The following is a 27,941-nucleotide window of genomic DNA, read 5'->3' on the forward strand; positions in this document are numbered from 1 at the left end:
GCGATCCAAACTGTTGACACAACGACTAATGAAGGAAGCAAAACAATGGGTAGGGGTTTCCTGAGCCGGCCCACCCCCTCCTCATCGCCACCCCCAAATATCTGGGAGGGATGCTGGGACGCAGGAGGCAGAGGCTTTGTTTTCCCGTCATTTCCCCACGGAGTCCACACCATGCAGCTGTCGTCATCAGGGGAGACTGTGGGGTCACCAGTCTCCCTCTAGCAATGAAACCAGTCACACCCAAGAGACCATATGGTTGGGTTTATTGCCTCCTGTGTCCATCGCACATTGTGTCTCTAAGGGCAGCAACCTGTTATCTGTGTTAGCAGAAGCTCCACTTGCTGTTATGATATATATCCATAGAGCACATCCCTGGCATCCAGCCAGCTTGACCTGTTAAAATCTGCCTGCAAACTACTAGAGGTGGTGGAGAGGGGAGGGAGGCGCCACCGCATTGAACTCAGGAATATCACCCTTCCTGTGCACCTTTTGTTCAGTAAACTAATGTTGTTGCATGTGTGTGTATGAGCTCATACGCATTCACTCAACAGCTCTGGGAGTACAGGGGTGATAGGCATGAGGGGACCTGGGGAGTTTTGCTGTGGAACTGTAATTGAGTTGAAAAGCAGTTGTCAGCATATCTGTCAGTCTTGATGAGTCCCGTTAGTCATTATCTCATAAACAGACAACACAGACACAGGAGGGATGTCTGCCCCTTATCAGCTCTATAAACTGATTTGAAACTTTCTCTTTCCTCTAAAAAAAACAACAAAAGTAAATAAATCTTTTAGACTTTTTCCTCTTTGAATTCATACAAATCTGGACTGTCTGGAGATGTAAGCTGAATCCTTTCTTGTTGCTTTCAATAATTACGGCAGCAGAAGCGTTCACGTGGGCATTAATTGAATAATGTAAAACGATAGCTTTATTTTGAGTTTTCTACTACGGTTGCCAAACGGGTCCTTTTACACCAACCGACGTGGCAGTGCTCATCCAAGTAACCTTGTTTCTCTTCCCCGCTACTCCATCCTCTGTCACTTTAGCAAGCTCAGTCTTCCTCCGACCCGGTGGCCAAATGTATTCAGCCTGCGATTATAGCTACATTAGGGACGCACAGGAATGTGTATTGATTGACCAAAGACAGTGAGGCAGCCCCTTGAAAACCTCAGCGTGCTGCCGTTTACATCACCTAACGTCTGTGCAAGCATCTGTGGTAAACTCTTGGAGTCCTGGTAAGTGTGCGGTGGTAACAGCATACTGCCAAGGCATCTGCTGCTCCAAGGCCCGACCCTATCCAAAACCCCTCAAATGAGCCCTGAGCTAAAATAAATAGGATCGGAAGGCAGCTCAACCCGGCGTCTCACTCCCCCGTCTGTACGCATTACAGCCGTGTGTTAGCAAGCTCAATTAAAGAAAGAAGACTAGCAGATGACCTCACCGCGGCAGCGGTGATTTAACACCGGCCATGAAGAAAAAGCGTTCCTCCCAAGCAGTTGGGGAGGCCGTGATTTGGAGTCGGCAGGAGCACACTTGATCTTCCCCAAGAGCAGTGCACCTCCCACGCCCTAACACTGAGGCCTCCCGAGTCTCATCAGCCAGAGGAAATGTGTCTCTCTGGCTGGGCCCAGGTTTTACACAGCCCCTGAGAAATCACTCAACTTATCAACGGTGAGCTACTGTACCGTAAGGAGCTGGGTTAGCAGGGAGGGGGTCTGAGATGTAAACACCCCTAACTGCCGTAGACACAGTCTCCATTGTAAAGTGCTGAACTCTTCCCTCTGCTGCGATAGAAGCATTACTAACTTCAGTGTGAGCCATGATATGATGGTTCTTTTTTGTTTTTTCTGCAATGAGGTTTTATGGGAAGACTCCAGTTGGCAGTCAGATCACCGTTGGAGCTCCCATTTTCACTCAGTGGCATGTTGGCTCTCACCCGCTTACAGCCTCACTTCTCCTACCTGGAATTAAGGCCAAATATCAGCGTGGTTTAGGGAATGGAGGCGAGAAGAGGCTGAAACACCCTTCTGCTAGGCGACTACGCCTTGTTGCATTGTTGACTCACTGTGGTAAACAACTCATAGTGGGGCTCTTGTAAAAGCAAAGATTTCAGACATTTCGTACTTACTCGCAGCCCGCTATCTGTACTTTATGAGCTAGAAAAATGGCAGTCAAATGAGATCAGTGGGTACACAAATAGAATTTTATGAATAACTCGGTCTGAAGGATTACGTTTGTCTTGTTAGCTGAACTAATTAAGCCAAAAAAGAAAAAAAGAAAAAAAGCTTTAATGACAGCATGTTTTTGTCATATATTTTAAGGCGCACTTCTGGTGACACCGCTTCCTGTGACATATCTTGGTCTACATATGAAAAACACGGGTTACACAAACCTAAGCTACTATTCTGAGACTTATTTTTCTTGCCTTGGAAACCTGTTCCTGCTGTTTATAGGTATTTTTGCTGTGGTTGCGAGTAGAGTAGAGTAGAGCAGAGGCGATGTGTTGGCAGTGTGAGGCATTCAGGGCCTATGAGGCTGCTGCCGTGTGTCCTGTCTCATTAGCTGCTGCTGTGATGGGTGATATCATGAAATGTAACTGAATGCAGCACGCAGCAAAGGAACTACTGTTAATCAGAGAGCCAGATTTCTACCACCTGCCTCTCTGGGAAACAGAGGGCCCTTATTCCCTAAAATAAGAAAAACACAGAGTGCAAACCAGCCTCTGCTGATTTCTGACATTTGACATATGTGCTCTGGTTTCCTTGTGTTGCAAGGTAGTTTTTTAGATGGGAGCGTTGGGGGGGGGGGGGGGGGGGGATTGCGATTGCTTCCTCCTCAATTCAAAGCTAGTGTGCTTTTTACTAACTGAAAACAGAATTGTTGTTGATCCTTCTTTCCTCCTTCCTTCGCTGCCCAACTCCCAACCCCCAGCAACAAAAGCGGAATTCTAGCCTTCCCGAGGATCTCTGTCCACCACCAGTGCTTCTGAAGGCAACTCAAAGCATTCTTCATGGAAACTTTTACACATCCTGGCAAGGTGCCCAGACCCCAGGACTCCGCAAAACCCCTAATGATGATTGAGCGTGCGTCCTCACTGCGCTGAAAACATGCTGAGTCGCTAACATTGGAGTGTGCCGCAAGGCTTCATTGGGGTGGGGGGGGCAGAAGACTGCAAGATTTGGGGGTTGAAGTGCCTAATGGGACTCACTAAAGCAGGGCTACTCCTGTATGTTTAGACAGCATTAGTATAGTATACGTGCGTGCGTGTTTTTTCGCTATTAGTTGGTCGACTCGGCTTAGATGTGGAAGCACTGTAAGTGACATCGTGTGCTTTCACACCACTCCACCTCTGACCCGCTGGCCTTTTGGGAGCAGGTCAAGCTTCAGCTAATAGTATACAGAAAGAAAGGCTGTCTTGTGGTTAAGTGCAATGCCTAGAACATAGTCTCCTTCTACACATAGTGATATTGATGGGTACAAGAAAACGCGTGATGGCTTTTTTATTATTTATGGCCACAAAGAGGATGTGGATATTTTACTGTTATTGTTATTGCTGCCTTCTCATATTAGGAATCCCGTTTTCCTGGCAGCCCTTGACGTGGTGAAGTATAAGTAAAAGTTTGGGCTTGCTGCAGAAGTTTTACAGTCATGGGAAAAATTAATAGGTGGGTGCACTCTTGGCTTGGCCTTTAAGACCATCAAAGCTATGGATCAACAACTACACATCTGGGATCAGCAATAGATTAGCTTCAATTTCTTCTCATTAAGATTAAAAACCATTATTTTTACTCTGTGAATTGAGCAGCTTTGGCTCTTATTGCCCATTATCAGATACTACAGGCCTTACTAAGCACTTTAGAGAATATGCTGTTCGGTAAATATGAAGATCAACTTGTGGTATGAGCTGTGTAAGTGTAAGTAAATGCTTTGCTTGATCCCATGAGCTTGTTAATTGTAGTTATTTTAGTAGCACTGGAAAAGATGATAGCATGCTGGTGATAAAAAATAAAAAACAATAGTAATAATACTACTAATAATAATAATCTTTAGACCCTGTCGCAGCACACAGCTGGATACATGAAGTAATTCTCATAAAGCACATAACAGTGTGGTTAAACATGCTGATTTACAATCTGATGTGTAGGAGTTAAAATGGAGGTACATTAATGGGACCCAGGGAATTCAGTGGTGTCCTTGCTGAAGAAAAATACATTTGCACTTGAGTGGAAGTCCTCTAGATTACCTTAGCTCTGTTTCCTTTTACATCTCTTTTATGTCTGTCCCGCTGGCTGAACATAAGAGCATGTAGATTCCTGGTTGTGATCATAATAGATTTTTTGTAACACATTTTGAAACCCACTCAATTACAGACCCTATTGCCCAAGATTGCTCGCAGTTTAGCAAATGATTGGATCCAAGTGGTTACATATGACAGTGGCAATGGGGTTACCTTATTTGTGCTTTGATTTTAAGCTCTTTGTAAATCCATTGGGAATATTATTATAGTTCTGATAGATGCAGCAAGACGAATCTGTACGAATTCGATCCATTTATTACCGCAACAGGTTGGCTTTAATGTGTGTGTGTGTGTGTGTGTGTGTGTGTGTGTGTGTGTGTGTGTGTGTGTGTGGTGTGTGTGTGTGTGCGTGCGCGCCCCAAACCCTTGCAGCTGAGCCAGAGGATCTGGTCTGGTTTCAGTCGCTCCGTCATAATATCCACAGTCACCGAGAAAGAATGCGTCTGCTGAAAATGTGCAGCTAAATTATCTAAACAAATTGGGTTTCTTTTGTGTCTGGGATCTACACACGGACACATTTAGATGAAAGACTTTGATTCTGGTTTTGAATGGGTTTCGCGTTTCTTTTGCCAAATATCAGAAGTGCGTGACGCAGAACTGCTACCGTAAAGAACGGTGTCTTATTTTTTCTTCGTCGCGCACTGTGTGGCCTTCTGTGGAAGCATATTACCTGGCATCAATAGGAAAACGGACTTCGGCGAAGCATGCAATCAAATATAGCAGAGTAAAGCCACATGGCGCACTAGATGCATCCTTCTCCAGACTCATCTGAGTCTATTCATTAAGGCTATATTATTCCAGTTCACCGTATGTCATGTATTTCTTATAGTTTCTCCTGACACAGCCGTTTAGAGGCTCGGTTTATGTGGCTCACATTCTGAGGTTTAGGAAACACGTGCTGAAAAGCCACCGAGCCACACGGATCACAGCAGGTCAGGACTGAGACAGGGCCTGTGGCTTGGCTTGGGATCTTCCTGTGTATATCTGTGATCATAGAGCTACCACCTCATGCCAGACACTCTCATTACTGAATCGTAACATGACAAATGTCAGTGTGGTTGACGGCTCTGACTGGATGATTTCCGAGCAAGTCTCCTTCCTCCATAAAGCTCTGAAGGCTGCATTTAAGCTGTGAATTCAGCTGCGTCCAAGCTTTTATCTGTTCATTTTCTAGCTGACATTTTATGACACTCAAGGCTGTTTCAGTATACATCATCCGTGGGGAAAGGCGGGTTCATGCCAGTTGCACAACTCAAGCCTCCTCAGTGATCTCGGTGAGTCGACTGGTATTTTGTTTTTTTATGACATAAACATTTTGTCCAGTCCACAATAATTCATCACCAACCTTAAAACACTGTTCCTCTGTGGAGATAGTGAGTCTTACTCTGAACACCACAAATGCTGCGCAGTCACAGAAACCATAAATTTGCCCTGAATCTTGGATATTTCCTCCTGGCATTAAATAATATGAGCACATGGAAAACTCATACAGTCCATACAAACACCCAAGAAGCACAACTGATTTAAAAGCAAGCTTTTTTTTTTGTTTTAGTCTTTTAACAGGGAGGTCAGGGGTCAGGAACAACTCCTGGGCTGCTGTCCAGGAGCTTAGAGAGGGTCTTGCCCGAGGATCTTAAATTTGAACGTAGAGTAGTAACCACAGTGAGATGCTTGCTCCTAGCATATGTATTTAGGGGATATAAATACCTGCGGCATCAGTAAACAGGAGCAGGTCTCCTTCCCAGACCACTTAATAACAGCTTCCCATCTGAAATTTGTTATGTCAGTGAAATTGTATCCTTTAGCGACGGATGTCAACAGAGAGGTTTGTTCCAGGCGGGTGGGATGGGGAAAGCCGTTGGGTTTTGCAACAGTTGGCAGAGTACACTGTCTCCTCTATGCACAAATGCTTCAGAAAGCAGAACGTGGGGGAGATAGTCAAAAAGACAAAACACGAGGACGGAGAAGGAGCATCAAGACAGAATTTATAAGAGGGTGGGAGATAAAGATTTAAACTTTGAAAGGAGAGAGCAGTAACACATAAAATAATATAAGCCAAATGAGCATATCCTTCCCTTTTACTAAGTTTAATGACAAATCACTGTAAATATAGGCAGGCTTGTGTAAAATGTAACAGTGAACATAATGAACCCTTAAATAAGTGAAAGCCTTTTCAGAATGTTCGTATCACTTAACCGAGAGGAACAGACGCACATAATTTCATTCTTCTTCTTTTTTCTTCTTTTTTTCTTAGCGCGCTCCTGTACTCATGAGGAGTTTATCAGAAGTTTCAGATTTTTTAGGCCAGGAGATGCTCATCATCCCCTCACATCCAGGAATATTCAGCGAGCATGTGGAGAAGCAGGTCAGCCATAGAAATAAAGTAGACAGAGACACAGACAGAGATGGAGAAAGAGGGGAAAATCTGAGGTGGAAGAAAGTAGCATGTAATCTTGGTGATTTTCCCTGGCTTCCATCGCCCCTGTTCTTTACACACACACACACACACACACACACACACACACACACACGCAAACAGATGGACACTATGAGCTCTTTTCACAGCTAAAGCTGTTATAACCAAGACACTGAAAGTCAAAGAAAGAAAAACACAACCAAAGTGAAAGATCACATTTTCTTCCTGCCCCAGCAGCGACCACTTGCAGAGAGCAGTGGGTGAATGGGTTTCTTTCATTGGAGGAGATGATCGTAACCGCTGAACTGTGAGTGTCCTGCTATTGACATATGACCCATGGAGGTTTTACACCTCAACTGGCCCCCCAATTCTCAGATTGTACTCAGCTGAGCCCAAAGCAACATGGTAACGTAAAGAAAAATCCTTTGATTACTTATTTCCAAAAGCGTAAGAAAACCCTTTACTGTGGATTTTAGTGAAGCATTTTATTAAGCTTTGTGGTATTGAAAGATTATATAACAAAAGACAATTACTACTGTAAAGACACAGAAATTAAGTTCTTTATCGTCCCTCTGGATTCTTTGCTAGCTTTGTGTTAGCACAATGGTGTCTGTGCAGGTGCTTGCAACAAGCCAAAGTTGTGTTAGCAGTATAATGCAGTTGTTTCTGTCATAGATACAGTTTGTATTTTACCTTTTCGGGCATTAAAAATAATGCCCATATTGCCAGTCCTAAAAGGTTGCAAACCAATCCAACATTTTCCTCCTACTGCAAGTGAATTGAAATCAGCTGATTTTAGAGTGCAAGAAGAAAAAAAAGAAAGTTCCTTTATGTCTTTTGTGCATTATATTGCTGCGTTACTGAAAAACGTAAAGTTTTCAGTAACGCTTGGAAAACATTAACCCCAACACTGGTTGTCAGCCGTGCAAATTCTTCATTTCACTTCGAAGAAATTCAAGATTCAAGATTCTTTCAAGATTCAAAGAAAAGAAAATTCTGCCTATAGTTACACTTTGGGCTCTGAAAACGTAATCTGCTCGTTAGTGATGGTGAAGAGAGAAAGTTTCAATGAAGCGTTACTATAGAAATGTATTAGTGAGACTTTTTAATAATTTACCCTTCATACAGTGTGTAACTAATGACTTCATTAATTATTTATAGGTCATTTACTAATGTCTTGTAGGTTATAAGCTATTAATCTTTAACTTTTGGGGTGTGCGGAAGAAAAAAAAACTCTGTGGTAAATTGGCATTGGTAAATTTTTTATTAACCACTATTAAAGCCATTATCTACAATACTTTACAAAGAGTCTCCTGCTAGAGAGCGATGCTATTATTTTTCAGCCCTAAAAACTGCAAACATACTTTTCTGATAGACCCCACAGTTCCTACTACTAGAGGACAAACTAATTCTTTCTGCTCATGTAGTAAATCAGCCATGACGAATCTGCGGGGAGCTGGACTTGGAAAGCTCTGTGTCTAAGCTCTATGTGAATGAAAACATCACGTACACTTTAATTAGATCAGTTAGATTTACTGTAGGATGGAGTAGCAGCGCAGGCTCTCGTTTCTTTTAAGTTATTCAAGTGGAAGGTTCTCTCACCACCAACTGTTGAGTTTGTAAGATATTAAACACTGCGAACAGAAGCAGGTGAAGATGTGCGTCTGTGATTTACAGGTGGCCAACAATGTCTCCGTTTCACCCACTGTCTGCAAAAGTGTAGCTGTCTTCACCTTCAGCTCTGAGACAGTCTGGGTTTCTTGACAGCTATACAGTCTCCAGATGGATGTACGCTTGTCTATGAAAATCAAAGCGAGGTCAAGGGTGTTGGAAAGGAGATAAGAGAATATTTGGCCACAATTGGCTCTCTCTACCTTCCAGCGAATAAATCCATGATGTGCCCCAAGGAGGGCCTCGCCCTCTGTGTCCTCTTGAGTATAGGCTTTAAAGCTACAGGGGCAATAGTTGGGGTGAACAGACAGGGTGTTAATCAGATAACTCTCAGCTTCAGTAGAGATCACTAGAGCGCCACGGGGATGCTGAAAGAGAGAGGCCATGTTCCCGTGAGCAGCAGAAGCTTTTTAAGATTTAGTTAGCTTAGTATACTTTTCAGTGCCTTATCTCTCTACGCAAACCTGCCATCCAGCTCAGCAAGATCCTAGATAAGTGCAAATGTTGTTTTCATCAGAGCGTTCAAGCCAAAACAAACAATAAGACGCTGGGGTTGACAGCAAATGTCCAACTTTAGCATGCCAAAAGCTAATGCGTTTTCATGGATGTCTAAAGAGACAGGTTAACTTAAGACCATGACTTGCTGCTACACCAAAACCAGCCATCCATCTATGATGAATAGCAAACAATAAAGCTCGCAGTGAGGTAAGCCTTTTTGGACACAGAGAATATAATTTATATATAAACAGAAGAAAACAAGTCTGAAATCCCACATTTCAGCTGACAGGCAACAGGTGATTTAAAGAAGCCCACTACAAATGCAGTTGTAAATTGTATTATATGCAGGTGCACTGCCAAATTCTCACCCAAACGACTGCAGCCTACTTGAAGTATGATTGTTTCAATATGCTCATATTTTTAGACTCCGTTCCATAATTCAAAAAAAAAAAGAAAGAAAGCGGTGAAATCCCGAGCCGTCTGCGGCGGGAGCATACGTTTCTAATTCCAAATCAATCACGGCGAGTTTATCAGATGGCCGAGTTATTTTACCATAAACCCATTGGTAATGAGCCATGCAAAGGGTTTTAATCTGTCTCCTTTCATATCTCAGCTGCTGAGATGTGCGAGTTTTGCTCGGTTTGGTGCTATTTTTTTCAGGCTTTGGTGTTTGCTTTATGCATTCATGCTCTGCTAGTTGCGTGAAACGGAGCTTTTGATTTCACATGATCTGTACACACAGAAGCTCTTTAGCGTGTTGCTTTTATGTTTGCTTTTGTTTGATAAACACTTTGATTGCTGTGTTTTGTTGTGGTATTCTTCCACGGTAACTTTTTTTTAAAGGCAATTTAACGCAATCAAGCGGACCCGTGCAATCAAAATAACAGAAAGCACTTTTTGTGCTAAACATTCGAGCATCTGCGCCGCACTCGGCGACATCACCTGTCAATCGACTAGTGCGGCTCGTACTGCAGCATCCTTTTTTATCCTTCTTAAAAAGTGTAAAATGCTCGTGAACTATAATGCCGGACAAAAACTGTTATTCCTCGTGACGCACTCGTAACGCCTCACACGCCAAATTCAGAGAAGTCAGTGATGAGGGCACCAGAGAGTAGCTCCAACCATGTAAACACCTCCCCCTCATCCTCCCCAGAGAGCGACCTCAAGCGAGTACACCCAGGGCCTCCTGGGCCTGGGAGGAAATGAGAGGAGGAGGAGGGAAGTGAAAGGCTCACAAAGAGAGAGACAGAGTGAGGTGAGATAGAGAGCGGCAGATCACACCAAGCAAGATCAAAGACAAAGGTTCTGCGCCGCGGCGGCCAAAATAAGCATATCAGTGGTGGGGCTTTCAGTAAAAGTTGTTGTCTTTAGGGTTCTAATTTGGTATGCTGCTGTTTCATTGTTCTCCAGCCTCTCTAGTAAATTTTGGATACTTTTCGGTGACTGTGGGCTGAGGCAGGCAACCCTGAACTCTTCCGATTCGTCTGACTACAGAGAGCCATAAAGCATGCGCTCTGAAGGGAGAGGCGCATCGGAGACTCAGGTGGAGATTAGAGCCCAGCTCCACTTTGTCTCTCCACATGAGGCGCAGAGAGTATGTCATCATTATTTCTCAAGGCTGCTCCAGCTCTCTCATCCAACTGAGCCAGGAGTCCTTGTCTAAAAACAGCAGCAGACATATTGATTGGAAATCTGTTCAGCGACATCAGAGCACTTACTGTTTACACTCTATACTTTATTTCTTTTTTTTTTTGTGGCACTAAAAAAAATTTAAAAAAATTGAAAGCTAATTTACTCCTTCTAATTCAATCTCATCAGTAGTGATTCAGTAGATTCATTCAGGGATGGGACAATGTGGAAGTGGGTGCACATGAAGCCAGGGGGTAAACTGAAACAAACAAAAAACAGCACAAGATTTAATACTTTTGTATTGAAATGATTTAAGCATACAACACACTATGACAAAATTGGTAAATCTGTCTATTTAAATGTATTGTAGTCTCAGAAAAACATGCACCGCAGAGACCTGATCCCTAAACAACAGAGTAGCTTTTCTCTAAATGGGAACACACTGACAACGTAATAAGATAATAGTGCTTTTTAACAGCAAAAGAATTGACACAGACCTTTTGCACTATTTTTACATCATCAAGGCTCCTCGTGTCTGCAGGCAGCACTCACACGCAGACTGAGAGGTGAACTGTTGGTCAGAAATGCCTGTCTATAGCTTGCTTACTCTTAATCCACTCTTTGGCAGCTGAATAGCGCAGCAATCTTGTTGGGGGGAGGGGGAGAAAATTAAATCAAACTAAAAATAGTAAAGTGGGAGAGACAGAAATAAGACTTTTAGGGTTAGGCATGTGTCACCTACCATTACGCTCCTCATCTATTATTTCTCTCATGATTATCTCTAGCCATGACTCCACGTCCAAAATCAATGAAGTGAATTTCGTGGGATCGCTGTTCACCTCAGCAGTGTGAGGAGATCACCACACATCGGTGCTCTGCAGCTGTTGCAGGGCAGCTGTAAAAAAACCTCAGTTCTCAGGGTAAACTCGGCTCTGTCTTAAACACCCCCCCCCCCACCCCACCCCCCCCACCCCCACCCCACCCCCTTTTTATTCTTCTCTCCAACTCCTCTGTCAGCTGAGGAGACTGAGCGATTCCACATGGGAAAGCCTGGGGCTTCACAGATCAGCCTAACTGTGGGGATGAAATATACTGTCTGTACATATCATCACATCATTAGGCCCAAAGGGATCCCTGCAATGGATTAGAAGCTGTCTACCTGCAAGGCTCAGATGAATTTATGAAGCACTTTATCACGATGAAGCATGAGCGGAACGCTTTGTCTCTTTCCATTTGTGTTTATCTGTGGGAATAAGGATCGCGTCTCCCTCGGTTTCGCTCGCTCTCTTTCACTTACTCCATGCTGAATTCTCTGTCTGTGTCATTTTATGCGCGTGTGCGCTCCGACCTTTCACCCCCCCCTCCTCCCTATTTTTGACACTGCTGGTGATTAGCACAAGATAAGTGACGCTGTGTCAGTGCCTCTCCGTCCAGCCGCTCGAGCTGTGTGTGGGAGGCAGCAAATTGTCCATTAAGTGTTTCTGCTGAGGCCGAGAGAAGATTTGATATAGTGGGGAAACAAAAGTAATATGTACCAGGAAATTCAATTGTCTCTCTCCGGCAAGTTTGAGCTTTAGTTCGGCTTCCCCACCAAATCAATTTCACATGAAAGTACGAGGTCAGATGAGGTTTAACTGTGAGTCCTCCTCGCAGCTAGTCTCCTTTTACTCACTCCGAGGTAGTGTACAGATTGGGTGGCGATTCGATTTTTGTGTGTTTACATGAAAGAACTTGTGTGACTCAGGCAAACTTCCTCACGTGCTGCCGAGAGTCTCGGGGCCACAATAGAAGGAAACTTCCTCTTCTCTCTCACAAAACCCGATGTGGTACTACAGGAGGTACGAGCAAGCACAGGAAACAATCACCTTCGCTACAGTGTGAAGGTCCTTGACCCTAACACAGCTGCAGCTAGCACGTGTCGTGAAAGTAAGGGGAGTTCAGGAAGGTGCCCTCCACTTCTTCAGTATCAAGAGACTTCGAGCGGCAGAGCAGAAGTCACTGCCAGGAACCTGTTGTTGCAACCTTAAGTACGGAGGTCACGTACGGAGGCCGGGGTGAGGTGAAGTCTCTTGCTCTCTCTCGCTGTCAGGTGTTTGCCAGTCAGGCCTGATTTGACTACAGGGGATCGTGTTTCGACAGCAGGAACCTCCAAGAGGCTCTCAGGCCTCGAGGCTCCGCATCTCTCCAGACCACAGGGCATCCTCTGTTCTCTAAGGAAGCCCGGCTGTTATCGAACCCCAGTGCACAGCACTATCCCGTAACAATGCTAACTAAATCCCCAGTGCAGTTCAGGTTCACACTGAACTGCACACTGAAAAGCCAAATGAAGTCATATCAGGCGTGCTTGTATTACTGGATAAAAAGAAGCCAATTTGTAAGTAAGTAACAGTGAGGTATAGCAACTATGCTGTCGCTATATCAGTGCTTGTATATACTGTACCCTCCAAATTACATCAGCAGCAGAGTGAATATGATGTTTTTGCTACCTAAGCCATTGGATTGGATTCTTTAAAGATGAAAGTAAAACATAACTACAGACCAGCTTTACTTTTTCTTCATTTATTGTGTCTTTATATGTAGATAAAATAGTACATGTAGCCTCTGTTCTGAAAAGTAAAGCAAATCAGTGTGACCTAAACTTGTATTCATTCTAATGACCTTTCTGGTTGCAAAAAGAAGTCCAGCAAACACTCTCCTGATGAGTTTACGGTCTTAATCACAAATTACACAAATTAAGTCTAATTTAATACAATATAATGTTAATTTTGGAAATAATACGCCTAGTTAGAGAACCTTTGTGTGATTTAAGGCGTGGTCAATTTGTTATTCTAAAAGCTGCAAGTACCGACAGCAGTCATGTTAAATTTGCATACGCCGGTATATTCAGGATGTATACTAGAGCTGCCTCCATTACCGCCTTCTAGCAGGTTGAAAAACATCTTCCACAACAGTTGATACAGACTGGTTATTTTAGCGAGGTCAACGTTTATTCAGCCCGGAGTCACACCCAATGGAGGCAGGGATTTAGCAATTAGCCACTTTCCCTGCCAAGACACACTGGCAGGCCCTCACAAAGGTGAATTGTCCATAGAGCTGTTCACCTTGGCTGGCATCACAGTAAAGTGCAGTCATATTTTTGTGTCACTCTCACACCTGCCTGAAATAGATCTCCCAGCCACCCAGTCTGGAGTATAGGTCCTGACAGGTCCAGGCTGCGGTTTGCCGATTGCGTTGGCAGGGAAGCTTAATAAAGGATGCCACTCTGTTTAACTAAGCCTAGCAGGGCACGTGTTTTTTGTTTCCCTCGTTCTTTTTTTTCAGCAGGGGAATATTTGGAGCTCAGTTTTCCACTGTTTTTGTTTATTCACGAGAGGGTATCCTCCCAGCTTTCCATTATTAACCTGGGCAACTGAAAAAAAGAAAAAAAAAAGTTTCCAGTGCTGTTGAGAGGGAAGCCAGGCCACTTTGCTTTCGTTATTGTAACATTACATGGAATCTTCTTTTTAACAATAGCATATAGCGATCACGAAAGAGGAAAAATAGCCCTCTGGCAATCTTTTTCAAAGGTTACACTTAGATTTACAAGGTTTGCTGAAGAAATCTTATAATCCACACTTGCCAGCCCACGTTGTGCAACAGAAGATTTTTTTAAGCCAAATTTCATTTAGAACTAAATGTTCCTCCGAATGCTTGACAAGCTTCCCCACTGCTGCATATTTGTGGTTATCTAGTCACCTCAAGGACGGTAAGACAGAGTCAAAAATGTATTAAAGGAAAAACAGAGAGATAATTCTTTCTGGTTCATTTTTTCTCAAAAAAAAAAAAAGATACATAAGCTCAGGACAGAAAAGTAAAAATAAAAGTCTTTAGCTAAAACTGGATCATTTCAACTAATTTTGTTTTTTTAAAAGATGCGTGACATGCGAGACCTTTGGTTCTCTCAAAAACATTACCTGTGAGTTTTCTTTAAAAGGTCTTTGTTTCCCAGAACTTGTCACAACTAAATAGTGACATGAGTATTAAGATGCTATAAATAGCATCTTGGTGTTGTCTTGTGGTGCAACAGTTGGCCACATCCTGCTTCTAAAATTCTCACGTTGCTGACAGAGTACATAAATGAAACACATGGGCCAGTGTTTTACCTTTCTTTTCTCTGTCACTATTTCTTCAGAATGGAACATCTTTGTGCTTGCCAATGGAAAGTATTAGTTGATAAAGGGCATCAAAATAACACTGCAGTTAATATGTGGGAGGAAGAGACGTCACGATTTTTTTCTTTTTCTTTTTTTGAACAGTGACTGAAATCAAGAAAAAGAAGCCACCACTTTTAATCTCAGAAATATGAATGATATATTTCTGCTGCTGAACCGTCGGGTTTTCCCACCTCTTCTTAAGAACTAGCTGGCGATGTTTTCTCACCTCTCTGTGATCATTTCGTTGTGCATACATGTGCTTGCACTTCCTTCGTGTCCTGCAATGGTGGATCTAAAAATAACCACAGCATGTAAATGCTTGTTTAGCCTGGAGCGGAACAGGGTTGAAAACAGCCAACACTGTTGGCACAGGTTGAGTTTTTCCAATGGGAGTTCCTCCTGTTCAGGGAGGGGAGTCCCAACCAACTTGTGTGTGTGTGTGTGCATGCTTGTTTGTGTGTGTGAAAAGGTGGGCGTTTGCATACATAAAACAAGGACAGCTATTATTGTAGAGCTTGTGTGTCTTTTAAATCAAACATTATTTATGTCTTCAGCCTTCTTTCCTTGGTGGTTCTGCCATTTGTTCTGCATGGATCAGTTCAGCAAAACATTTTTTTATTAGCACCTCAGCCATCAACATCACACTTAACTGAAATCAAGCAGCAATTAAATGATATAGTACAAAAGGAGCTCCAAATAAGTTTTTCTCAGTTTTGTTTTTATCTTGATCTATGCTGATGCTTCATAATTCACCAAACAGTATGCAGTGATAACAAACGCGGGCCCACTCTGAACTTCAAAGTGGGTGGACTTCCTGTCTCGGCTCCGATGGTGGTTCCAGCAGACTCAGACTGCATCGGCCTGTCTTATCAAGGCGAGCTCTGTGACTATGAGGCTTCTTGTTTTTGTCGAGCAACAGGTCTCAGGGTCCTCGCCATCTTCTCAGTCACTTCCCTCTGTTTTGCCAAAGAACACAGAGAAGATAAAGGCAGGGGACTGATCTCTGTCTGCCCGACTGTGGGAAAAGCGCGGGCACAGGAACTGGTGCAGGAAACACAAGACGATGACTAAAAACAGGGATATTCGCATGGAGCCGAAATGAGTTGTTAATGACATTGATATGTTTGGACTGTGGCTTCTGATGTCCATGATGTCCTGATGTCAAGTATGCAGTGTAGTGTTGCTGTCTGAGATGTTGTCATGTTTAAAGTTTAAAGAGTTCGCTAATAAGAAAACATTAGAGTAGCTAGGAAGACTTCAGCCAAAAGAGGATTTGCCAACACGTGTAATTTATATTTGACACTATGGCTCTGTCCTTCCATCATAACAGAGCAGGTATCCAAGGCAACAGACAGGTCACAGATTTGGGGCGGAGGGCGTTGCAAAGTGGCTTGCAGGGCAAACAGCGGGAATTGTATGCAGGATGCAGCTGAGTCATGAAGTGATACTGAAATCAGACGTTAGCAGATTATATACCAGGCTAACCTTAAAAAATATGAAAGTATGAACTCCCATATTTTCTGTGAAATGTATGTTTTTTTCTTTATACATTTAGACATTACTTGTTCCTAACCATGGTACTTTGACTTAACATAATAATTTGGAAATGTTTGATATACAAGCACAGAATTGAAATAATAAAGATCTCAAAACTGTTTATGGCGCTAGGATCTGTCGAGATTAGGTAATACAACCCGAGTGGGTCACTGTCTTGTAATTGAGCTTTGTAGTAGTTGTTGTTGTTGGGTCTTTTTTCTTTTTTGTGGCAGAAATGAATAAAAACAAAAGTGATCAACTACTGCACTTGGAGACTTCAAAAGCCGCAAAAGCCAATATCCCCTGATTTTCACTCTATAAAATGAGTCATGCCCTAGAAAATAAACCTATTTATTTAGCCTAGGTGATTTCTTCAGGGATTTACCTTCAGAAAGCCCCATCAAAGATATATGAGACATTTAAAAAGATATGTATTAACCATGAAAAGTAAGTATAGCTCTTGAATATCACTTGAAATCTGACTGGAGCATCTGGTCCCCTGAGGTTCTGGGGCTCTGACTCCAACCTTTGTCAGTGTTCAAACAAACAACCCTTCAAGGCCAGTATTTTCATGAAATGTAATAATGCTTTAGCGTGTCATTAAATGGCAGCAGTTAATAAAGATCTCCTCTTTCTCTTTTGTTTCCACAGTTAATGAGATCATCAGGAACGACCTCTCCAGCATCTCGGTGCACACTCACGCATAGACCATTTGAGTCTCCTGCAGCAGCAGCACATACACGTCCAAAAGCAGCATCAACAAACGAGGACAAAAACAGCCAGAGATCCAGATTATAAAGAATAAAAGTTTGACCAGGATCTCCCACCTAACTAACGATGCCACCCACTCCTCTTCAGTCTCAGACTCTCTGCAGGCTCACATTGACAATCACTGGCAAGCTCCATTTGAATAAACAGGTGAATGTTATATTTACAGAAACGAAAAAAGGGAAGTGATATATCAGGGGCAAAGTATACGATTACACTTGCCTTAATTCGCAGCTGATGTTTAGTGGACCAAACAACTCAAAGAGACTGAGTTATTTTCTGTCGTTAACAAATGACAATCTTCATTTCGAGTGTGATCTGTACGTTAATGCATGGACAAGCTAATGGGACAATAAGTGTCAAGCTTCATCACTTTGGTTCATTTGTCTGCACAGTCAGTCCGCATCAACCAACTCGGTGCCTTACAGCAGTGCTATTGACAGCAAGCAGCAGCAGCAGTCAGGCAAATGCAAACGGTTCAGTGTAAAAACCCGACTGAAGTTTTCTATGACTTTTTTTGTATTATTTCAATTATTTGTTTACAGGGAAACAAAAAGGCTGGAACATCTATAGGAAGCATGTCAACTGATTCGAATTTTGTTTTGCCTGCTTCCTTATTATCTTTGTTCATTTATACGGAATTTTATGTATGATATTCTTTTGTATAAACATGTATTTGAAAATATGTATGCCTTATGCTCATATCATGCAGTTTGTTATCCCCCCGCCCCCTCCCCTGTCTTTCCCTGATATGATTTTGTAGCATTTCTGCTACCCTACACCTTTACTTTTTCACCTTGGTGCCTATTTCCTCATCATCCTTTCCTGGTCTTCCAGTTTTCCACCCAGATCATGACATAATGATGCAAGGACAATCAGAGGATTTTTTTTAAAGTACATATCCTATCAAAATTCCTGGTTTACAGGAGCTTAATAAGGCAGGTATCAGTTTTATTCTTTCCCAGCTGAGAGATTGTTGAACAAAGGTAAATGTACCTGCTGGATTTAAAGGGGAATACTTTTATAGATTTGTCTGTTACTTGTTGCTCTGCAGGTTTGCATGTAAATAGGCACAGGGATAATCTATACCACGGGCTCAGTTTTCCTCATCATCTAGGTGATTTCACTGAGGAGCTGACAGGACTGTTACTTACAGCTGGCAATAATTGATCTGAGTAGACCAAAGGATTTTATCTTTGGTGAAATTATTGTCAAAGTTTTTTTTTTCTCTGACTGAGACTTTAGCATAGGATGGTTCCATCATACGAAAAAAAAAGACATGCACTTTACCGTAAACACAGAGCCGATTTTCTTGCCTCCAGACCAAATATTGTAGACTGATTTCCACTGTAGTGTCATAAACGCGCTTCTGTCAACTCTTCACATAAACGCAGTCTTTTCCATGTCGTCTGTCTTTTGGAGCATGTACACTGTACTGATGTTGGGGATAATTTAGCTGATAGTAGCTTCCAGGATAGCTTTCCTAATACATTTTTCAACATATATTATAATAGCATGACTAAACTCTATCAATAAGGTTTGTATTTTGTGCCTTACTACCTTTCTTGGCTACAAAATTGTTGCAACTCTCTAATGCTTTTCTGTGTAGGCACAAGGTGAAATATATTTCTCTTTAATATTAAATATTTATGAAAAAAAATGAAATGTGTTTTAAGTACATTTAATGTGTTCTCAAAAATGACCTAATAAATGGCATATTGGTGACCATAAGTAACAAATGTCCCAGTGTTATATTTGTAAGTGAGTAAGTTGATTGTTGAAAAAAAAAAAAAAGTTAACAAATATTTGATAATAAAGTAAAAAAAAAAAAGAAAAGCATTGTGTTGAGTAGTAGCGTCCCTATTTCCTTTAACCTGTTTGAATTGAATAAAGAAGTAATTAAAACATTCAAAAATGATTTTCTTTTAAAAATTTCTTTCTAAATTTTGTAAGACTAGCAAAGCACCAGCCCAGCAATTAAATCACTGGACGTCCGTGAGAGGAAAAACTGTGCATTCTAACACTGATTTTGAAATTCAGATCTTGCAAGTTTTCTCTTTGCCAGCTACACTGCACAGTACAACACTGCAGGATAAAATGCAAAAAGCTGCTGATATGCCAAGTACAAGCAGAGACATGCGTGTTTTCCAGTGAGTATTGTTAGCGGTGGGTAGTTAGAAGCGAACCAGCTCCTCGTCATGGGATCTGTGCCACGCTCCTGTGTACCACCTGCCAGTCCTCCAGACTTTTTCCGTTCAGCAAAGTTATGAAGCGCCCATCCCCATAGTAACAGAAGGCAGGCCTAGGCGGTGCTCCCCTGTTTGACCGAGGTAAGCCCAAAATAGAGCCACTATTTACAGATACAGTCACGCCCCTTTTTCCTGGCACCCTGTCCTTCTTACCTTAGTCTTCCTCTCACAGCGCCATACCCTTTGACACAGTGGCGCAATGACTCCGGGCTATGGTTTCCAAAGCCGAAGCAGTGGTCCATAAAAGTGAAATGTCAATGGACAAACCCAGCTTTAGAATCTTTTCTTATCGGTTAAATTTTTGTTTAGAAGTATAGAAACACGAAAAGCTTTGAATGTATGATGTGGAAATCAACAATTTTACAGCATAAAGAATTTACAGCCGAAATGAGCACCTAATTAAATTAAACATTTACTCAAAAGTTGTTTCGTTTTTAATAAACACTGTACATATAAGCATGGCATAGCTTAGCAAAAAGCCCAGAAGCAAGGAGACACAATCAGCCCAAGGGCAACCAAATCTAATTTGCCAGCATGTGTAATTGATAAATGTGGTGGGGAAAGAGAGTGTATGTGTTGAACACAGTTTATTTCACAATGTGTTTGCTCATCACTCTTAGAAGAGCTGGTAGACACTTTTGTAGGTAGTTAAAAGGCTTCCTTGGGTTTAGCTTATGATCTGATTTCCTCTGATCTGATTTCTTGCAAGAAGCTGCTATCTCTCCTGCCAGACACATAAAGGATTCATGTGCATTCATGTCCATTCGCTGACCTCAAAGGTCAGAGTTTTATGCGACAGTCACACTATGGAAAAGAGTGGTTGGAGGCTGTGGCATGAACAAATTCATTACAAACTTGGTTGATTTTGAAATGGTTGCTTCAAAACCAAGTCTGCCACCACTCGCAGTCAGTAGTCTTAAAGCACAAGAGTCTTTTTTGGGTTAACACAACAATAAAAGGGCAATAAAACAGAATGTGCTATCACTCTGTCATCAATTAGAAATCGAATAAGGTTGTGATCATACAGTGAATAATCTGCAAAAATTGCAATTCCATTTCCATCTATTGCAAATCTGTATATGTGTGCATACACAGAAATCCACATCCACAAACTACTAACTAGACTGCAGTTATTTCCAAACCTTTTCCAAGAATGACTCAGTCTGAGTCAGATTACAATTGTTTGGATACCGGTTGGTTTTACCAGGCGATTGCGCTGAAAGTGATGATCCAGAGGTTAAGGGCGTAACCTGTTAGTCATTATAACTGCTTGCAGTTGTTAACCAAATGCAAAAAGAACATCGACGCAACCGCATATTTTTACTAGCTGCAAGGAGATTTCCATCCTATATTTACGAAATATATCAAATACATGTATTGTATTGTATGTATTTGTATAAAAAAAAACCCATCATAGCTGCCTCATGTGTATGCATGATTATGATTAAGATTCGACCAAGTGCCTCACCAAATGATCACAATTTGATCAACTGCTAATGGTACTGACAGGCTGATGTGCTGACAGACAGCCCCAGTGAGCAGCAGACAGCACAGTCTGTCATTTGACGGCCACGGCGTCTCTGCTGTGAAGTCAAGAGTCCAGACAAGGAAAATGTCAGTCCCTGATTATAATGATTGCAGCGCGTGCCTTCTCCCCCCCCCCCCCAAAAAAAAGGTTAACATGTCCACAAAGCCTGGCAGAGGGGTCAGACTTCGAAGTTTCACTATACAGATTTATAGTGCCTTTTTGGTCCCACTTCCTCCCCTATTGTATTCCCAGAGAGCCCTTGATTTGGGCTTTTATGAAGCAAGTGTAAAGGCACTGTGGTGGAGCACCTGCCCTTGTCTCTCATGAGCCACCTGCAAGCAGTAAATCCCCAGTATACTTCTGTTATGAAGGGCATGTTGAGAGAGCCATGGGGGTGACTTTAAGAGATCCTTTAAGAGATAATTGCTTGACCACATTGAGGGACCTTTGATAACTCTGTCCCATAAGCCAGTCCAGCATTTGATCTCTGTTGGTCTCTTGAGTCAGTTTCTGTGACTTTTTTCGCTTTTATTCGTTTGAAACATATGTCAGATGACTATAAACAGACCTTCTTATCAGTTACCTTTAGGATGATAAAGGAGGAAGATAAGGACCATGTGTGTGTGTGTGTGTGTGTGTGTGGATTTCGGCACATGTTTACATGTGTGTGAGGCGGGGCCGCCCAGCTCCACAGGTGTACACAAACCCAGTTTTTATGGGATGGTTTCAACATGTGACAGGATCAGCAGAAGACACGCTGACACGATCACATTATTGCGGATCCACAGACAAATCACCTTTTTAAAAGACATTTTAAGAGGTTGCCCAGAAAGGCAACCAGATGGGGCCTGGAAAAATCCTGTGCCTTCTTTTATTTTCCATCTGTAATCATTCAGCTTGATTTGCGCTCACTCTTGTGATGCATGAAGTGTTGTGCAAGGATTTATAAAATTCAGCGACGGGACAGATGCTTGAGTTTAAGACATGTGAAAAGTGAGAATTGTCTTTAAGTGTCTGTTTATACGATCGGATCACATGATCACTTTATCCTCCGCATCAAAGTCGAAGTGTTTAATATCACATTTGTAGTTCACTCTGAGAGCTCTGTCTTCTTCGTGGACGAGAAAAAAAAGCCTCAAGACATCCAAAGCAATCATTCTTGTCTTGTTTGCTGTAAATGTTTCGGTACATATGCAGAATGTTTATGTTGAAGTACGCTGTAGCGCGCATTAGGGATGCTCTTAATGGGCTACAGTAAAAGCCCTTGCTAGTCAGGAGTTCAGGCAGGTGCAGACTCTTACAGTAGATAAAGGAGCCTGGCACTGCAGATGAGTTCACGACAATCACTGTGAGGCTTTTAGACGCCTTCTCCAAGCTCAATCTTCATTTCCCCTGACACTGATTTTGCAATAAGGATCCGGAGAAAAGGGGAATGTCCATCTATTCATTTTAATGATCCCTCATTATTGACTGCTGGCAGGGAGGGGGCGGGCAAAGGTAATGATTCTTTGTCTTTGCTGGCCAATCACTCCTCTTAAAGGAATAAGACTCTAAATAAGGCCACTAATGGATGCCCAGAGTGACCTAAAGCTGACCCCAGATGCAACCCCTGCGATCTGACTTCCCGAAACGATGGACTGTGAGTTTGCTTCTTTAGTTATTTATTAATTCGTTTGTTGTTGTTGTTTTTTATACTTATAAAGTTTTAAAACCCAACATAAAATTATCAGTAAAAGTCTTGCCACAAATTCTTTGTCATCTGTGAATATGAATTTAAACTGCTCCCTAAACTAACATTAAAAGTTACCATCAGAACCAGTTGAGTTTAATTAACCTAAAGACTGAGAACAATAACAGAAGATGTTAAAAATATTTTTAAAAACTGAAGTATTTTAGATGATATGAACGTTCTTAAAGATATTTTAAAGAATTTTTAGGGATGTATGTTTAGATCTTTCATGGAATATAACTCTGAATTCAAACTAGTTCCTACAAGTTGGAGAATTTAAGCAGGTATTAGTCTGGCTTCAGCTGCTAATATCTGTGTAGTAATCTGGTAAGGATCTAAGCTGGGCTTAACAATAAGAGAGCTAGCCACCATCCCTCCTCTCAAATAACTCAGCATTGCCTCTCTAACCTGAGGTGTCCCTCTGATGTACTTGTTTCTAATCTTGTCCATCCTGGTAACATCCAATGAAATCTCTTTCTTGATGATCCACATGTTTGAGTTGGCAAAGATTTTATGCCGGATGCCCTTCCTGACGCAACCCTCTCCACTTATTCAGGCTTGGGACCGGCTACAGGAGTACCCTCGATTGTGCGAGTGCACTCCTAGTAAACAGCCTCACCCTCTCCAAAGCTTCTTGTGTCTTAAAAGTCACTGAAATGAAAATAAGAAAAAGTTGTTTTACTGTGTTAATTTGTGATGTTCGTGATCATGCTGTTTTGCTAGGATAAGAACTATTCTGCTTTCCTGTTTCCAGTATTTACTATGGCTAATCTCCTTGGCTGCTGTTAGATGTGATGTCAATATACTGTACTCACCCAACGTTCAGCGACAAAATAAATAAAATAAACTCTTTGGCCACTAAAACCTTTTCAAATGCAAACCTAGCATATTTACCACAGAGTACTTTTCAATGACTTGCTCATCACCACATCTCAGTGAAAGCAGTACTGACTGTAGCATCTCGGGCATCATTTATGCAAAATTCTACTGTGCATAGCACAGCATCACTGATAGCACATTACTGAGCCTTTATATGTGTGTGCGTGCACCTCAGCCATTCTTACTGTAGCTGTCATCAGTCTGTCAAGGTAATGAACCCTACTTTACTGCTGCCTCCAACAGCTCTTTAAGGCATACTTCACACCCCTGAAGAAATACACTCAGGTATTAGCTGCTCTGCCTGCATTCTCTGGTAGCTGATGGGTGGGCAGGGATGTTATTAGGAGCATTCATCTACAAGACTCCCCAAGCAATACTATACAGAAACTGACCACAAGACAACCCTATCATCCTCAAAGATTACCTGTCTCCTGCACTGTATATGAATGTTTTATCATAAAAGCTTTCTCTTTTTTGCTAAGTGCCTCCTTGAGTGTTTGCTTTTAACTTTTGATTACTTTGTCTTGTTTGCGTAGAAGAAAAAAGAAAAAGATAAAGAAAGAAAAGGCCCCGCCTATTTGAATATAATGGACTTAACGGGAAAGGTAGCCTCTCCTGCTTCACTGAGAGGATATATAGCAGGGGTTTAATCTTACTCAGAGGGTGTGAAAGCTTGGACAGTGCAGCAATATCAGTGCCTCAGAGTCTGTTGAATTTCTGCCTTGACATTGTCAAAGTGAGCCAAGCAGGTGAGGAGAGAAACGCAGAAAACAGACATGACACAATCACATAAATAAAACAGTGTGGCAGGCTTTGTATGGGATCCACATGTTTCCATCTGTCAGGAAATATAGGATGTCATGCATTACAGTGTAAAAAGACTCATTTACAACCATTGAAAGCAATCCATCTCTGCTTTTGATGTGGCCCATCACATCTTGTTTGGCTTTATACATATATATATATAAATATACATGTGTGTGTGTGTGTGTGTGTGCGTGCGTGCGTGCGTGTGTGTGTGTGTGTGTGTGTGTGTGTGTGTATGATAGCCAAGTTTCTCTTTTATGAAGTCTTGAGTCGTTTAGAAGAAAAAATGTTTTTCTCTTTTTTGGTCTAGACGTTGAGGTTTCCAACCCTTATCCAACCCCCTCCTCCCTTTTCCTCCTGCTAGGTTTTACCAGACGTCGCGTTGTGAGAGGGGAATGGTCGATTGCATAACGTCAGGCGAGACTTGATCGTTCCTGGCCTTCTCACAAAATTCAATCATTCTCTGCATACTCCAATCCCATGACGGCCCATTAAAGAGCAGCGCGGGCTAGGATTTCCCCTCATGTGTTTTAAATTTAAATTACTGTCACAAAGTCTGCCATATGCAAGAATCGAGGAAGACAAGGAGCTTGGGGGAAACGGAGATATCACAATATTTAAAGGAAAAAGAGAGAGAGAGAGACGAAGATAAGAAAGGCTGCACTCTTACACTTTTGCTTATTATGTTGCCTAAATCATGCTTCCCCCTTCTCACCCCACCCACAGTCATATAGAGCAGGCTTTCTGATCTGAAGTCTTATCTTAATCTCAATGCATTGTTCTTTGGCTCGTTTGGATCATTACACAGTTTCAGAAAGAGTGCATCAAAAAATGCTTCTCCGTTTTCAGACAGTAAGCTGTTGTTGAGATGATTCCAAACCGTTGTGCAGCTTTTAAACTCTGCACGCCATAAGTCACAGAAACTACAGGAAGCGATAAGGAGAGCAGGTGAAGTATGAGACAGCAGGAGATGATGACCCCAGATGTTCTCCGGAGAGCCACTGGGATCTGAATCAGCCTCTGACTGGCCATGAGTTCCTCATTCCTGTTTGTCTATGTGGAATAGAGGAAGGACAAACACACGTGTGCAATGCACACGCAAAACAACGCACGCACACACATTCTCACATCCACCTACATGCATAAGACAGTCTCTCCCGATTTAATGTGACGAGCATATGATGCACCTTGACTCTAATAAGCTGGGGGAGATGCATACTGCTGATGTTGATTCATATATATATATATATATATATATATATATATATATTTATATATTATATATGTATATATAATTTATACATATATATATGTATAAATTATATTTTTTGGGGGGGAAACCCCAATATCTAGGCAGAATCAGTATTTCAGCACAGGTGAATGTCTGAACATCTCAGTGCTAATTTAGGTTTGCTTAATTTATCCAATTTAACCACAGAGGATCTTCCGTCAGTGCCCCATTCACCAGCTGAGGTTCAATAAAGCGACACTGAGAGTTCTTTTTAGAGCTCACACCCTCAAATCAGACCACAGCCATTTAAATGTTAAGCCTTGACTGCAGCTATGAGAAGTTCTTGGCGATATATTTTTTTTTAATCAAAAAGTGACATCTAGTGGTGATTTTGTGAATTACATAGATATGTAAGATTCAGATCAAAGAGTTTTTGGTAAATTACAACTATAAATAGGCAGCTAATTGGCCTAAAAATATTGTCTTTTTTTTTCTCTAAGCCAGCCATTTTTCAGTGTTTAGCAGACCAATGTGAAGGCATTACCTTTTAGATTTCATAAAACAAAATTCATGTGATTTGAATGCCTTTGATCTGCATTTAAACACATGTGACCTGTGGAGTACATCAGTGCTGCCAACTGTCGACGATCTGTTGATGATATTTTTTTCTTTTCTGTTATGAATGTAGTCTTTTACATCATTGGCCACTTCATTAGGTATAGCTGCTACACCAGGTTCAAGTGCTAGTTGATGTTGTATCTAATAAACCAATGACATGGCAGAAGCTCAGTGCCTCAGTGCAGTCAGAAGGGGAGGTTTATAACACTTTGAGTTAGTGATAAAAGTAAAATATAATAAAATAAAACAAAAGTTTGTACGCCTTATGTATGAAAACAGACCCATTCATCGACAGTGTGCCTTATGGTCCGAAAAATACAGTAAATTTATGAATAGATATAATTTATCTCAGGGCTGCAGACAGCTTGTTCCAAAGAACAGGACCACAATAACTAGGAACAGTTAAAAGATCTGCATGTGATTAACTGAGGGGTCTAACTCAGTTGTAAACGGTGAGCAACTCAGCAAAGTATTGTTTGGCCAAACCATTGAGAGGTTTTTTAGCTAGTAAAAATTATTTAAACTTTGAACATGGCATCTGTTGCTGGTGCCAGATGTGCTTTTCTGAGTCTGAGTATTGGTCTGAGTATTTTAGAAACTGCTGGGATTTTCCTGAACAACCATCTCTATGCTTTACAGAGTCATTGGCAGTTTCCTGCAAGAAAATGGCCAGACTGCTTAGAACTGACAGCAATTTATTTAACCAATCATTATAAGAGCATCTCTGAATGTGCAACATGTACAACATTGAAGCATATGGGCAACAGCAGCAGAAAACCCACATCAGGAGACACTTCAGTCAGTTGAGTCAAACAGTCAGTGGAGAAGCAAAGTTTGGAAAAACATCGGCTGGTCTGATGAGTTTAGATATCTGCTGTCACATTATGGAGGATGGGGTCATAATTTCGATCAAACAACATGAAAGCCTGGATCCATTGTGCCTTGTACCAGTGGTTTAGGTGGTGGTGATGTAATGTTGAGGCCTTGGATTGGAAGAAAGCTGGTATTAAGGCGCCCAAGTTGAGTGTCGTTTAAACAAACTGAGTATTGCTGCTCAGGATTGTCCATTCCTTTATGATCACATCCTCTGATGGCCACTTTCAGTAGAATAATGCACCAGAACTCATTCAATTCAATAATGTTTCTTGAACATGATATTAACTTTAAGGTATGCAAATGTACTCCACAGCTACCAGATCTCAAACTAATAGAGTACCTGTGGGATGTGCTGCAACAGTAGGTGGCATAATCAAAAATTTTCAATTCAATTCAATTCAATTTTATTTATATAGCGCCAAATCACAACAAAAGTCGCCTCAAGGCGCTTCATAGATACAGAGAAAAACCCAACAATCATATGACCCCCTATGAGCAAGCACTTTGGCGACAGTGGGAAGGAAAAACTCCCTTTTAACAGGAAGAAACCTCCGGCAGAACCAGGCTCAGGGAGGGGCGGCCATCTGCTGCGACCGGTTGGGGTGAGAGAAGGAAGACAGGATAAAGACATGCTGTGGAAGAGAGACAGAGGTTAATAACAGATATGATTCAATGCAGAGAGGTCTATTAATACATAGTGAGTGAGAAAGGTGACTGGAAAGGAAAAACTCAATGCATCATGGGAATCCCCCGGCAGCCTACATCTATTGCAGCATAACAAAGGGAGGATTCAGGGTCACCTGGTCCAGCCCTAACTATATGCTTTAGAAAAAAGGAAAGTTTTAAGCCTAATCTTAAAAGTAGAGATAGTGTCTGTCTCCCGAATCCAGACTGGAAGCTGGTTCCACAGAAGAGGGGCCTGAAAACTGAAGGCTCTCCCTCCCATTCTACTTTTAAATACTCTAGGAACAACAAGTAGGCCTGCAGAGCGAGAGCGGAGCGCTCTAATAGGGTGATAT

At 41.9% G+C, this 27,941-nt stretch overlaps 1 protein-coding gene across 2 annotated transcripts in view; it reads left to right on the forward strand.

Annotated features, from left to right (window-relative positions):
• LOC113032039 (nuclear factor of activated T-cells, cytoplasmic 1-like) overlaps positions 1-18,744 on the forward strand; it is a 60,655-nt gene extending 41,911 nt beyond the window's left edge. For both annotated transcript variants that reach the window (XM_026184684.2, XM_026184685.2), the window contains exon 10: positions 16,889-18,744. In XM_026184684.2, the coding sequence (XP_026040469.1) occupies positions 16,889-16,944 (56 nt within the window). In that variant the 3' untranslated portion in view covers positions 16,945-18,744. The remainder of the gene's footprint in view (positions 1-16,888) is intronic.
• The last annotated feature ends 9,197 nt before the right edge of the window (positions 18,745-27,941 follow it).

This window comes from Astatotilapia calliptera, chromosome 11, assembly GCF_964374335.1.
Source record: "Astatotilapia calliptera chromosome 11, fAstCal68.1, whole genome shotgun sequence".
NCBI classification, from domain to species: domain Eukaryota; kingdom Metazoa; phylum Chordata; class Actinopteri; order Cichliformes; family Cichlidae; genus Astatotilapia; species Astatotilapia calliptera.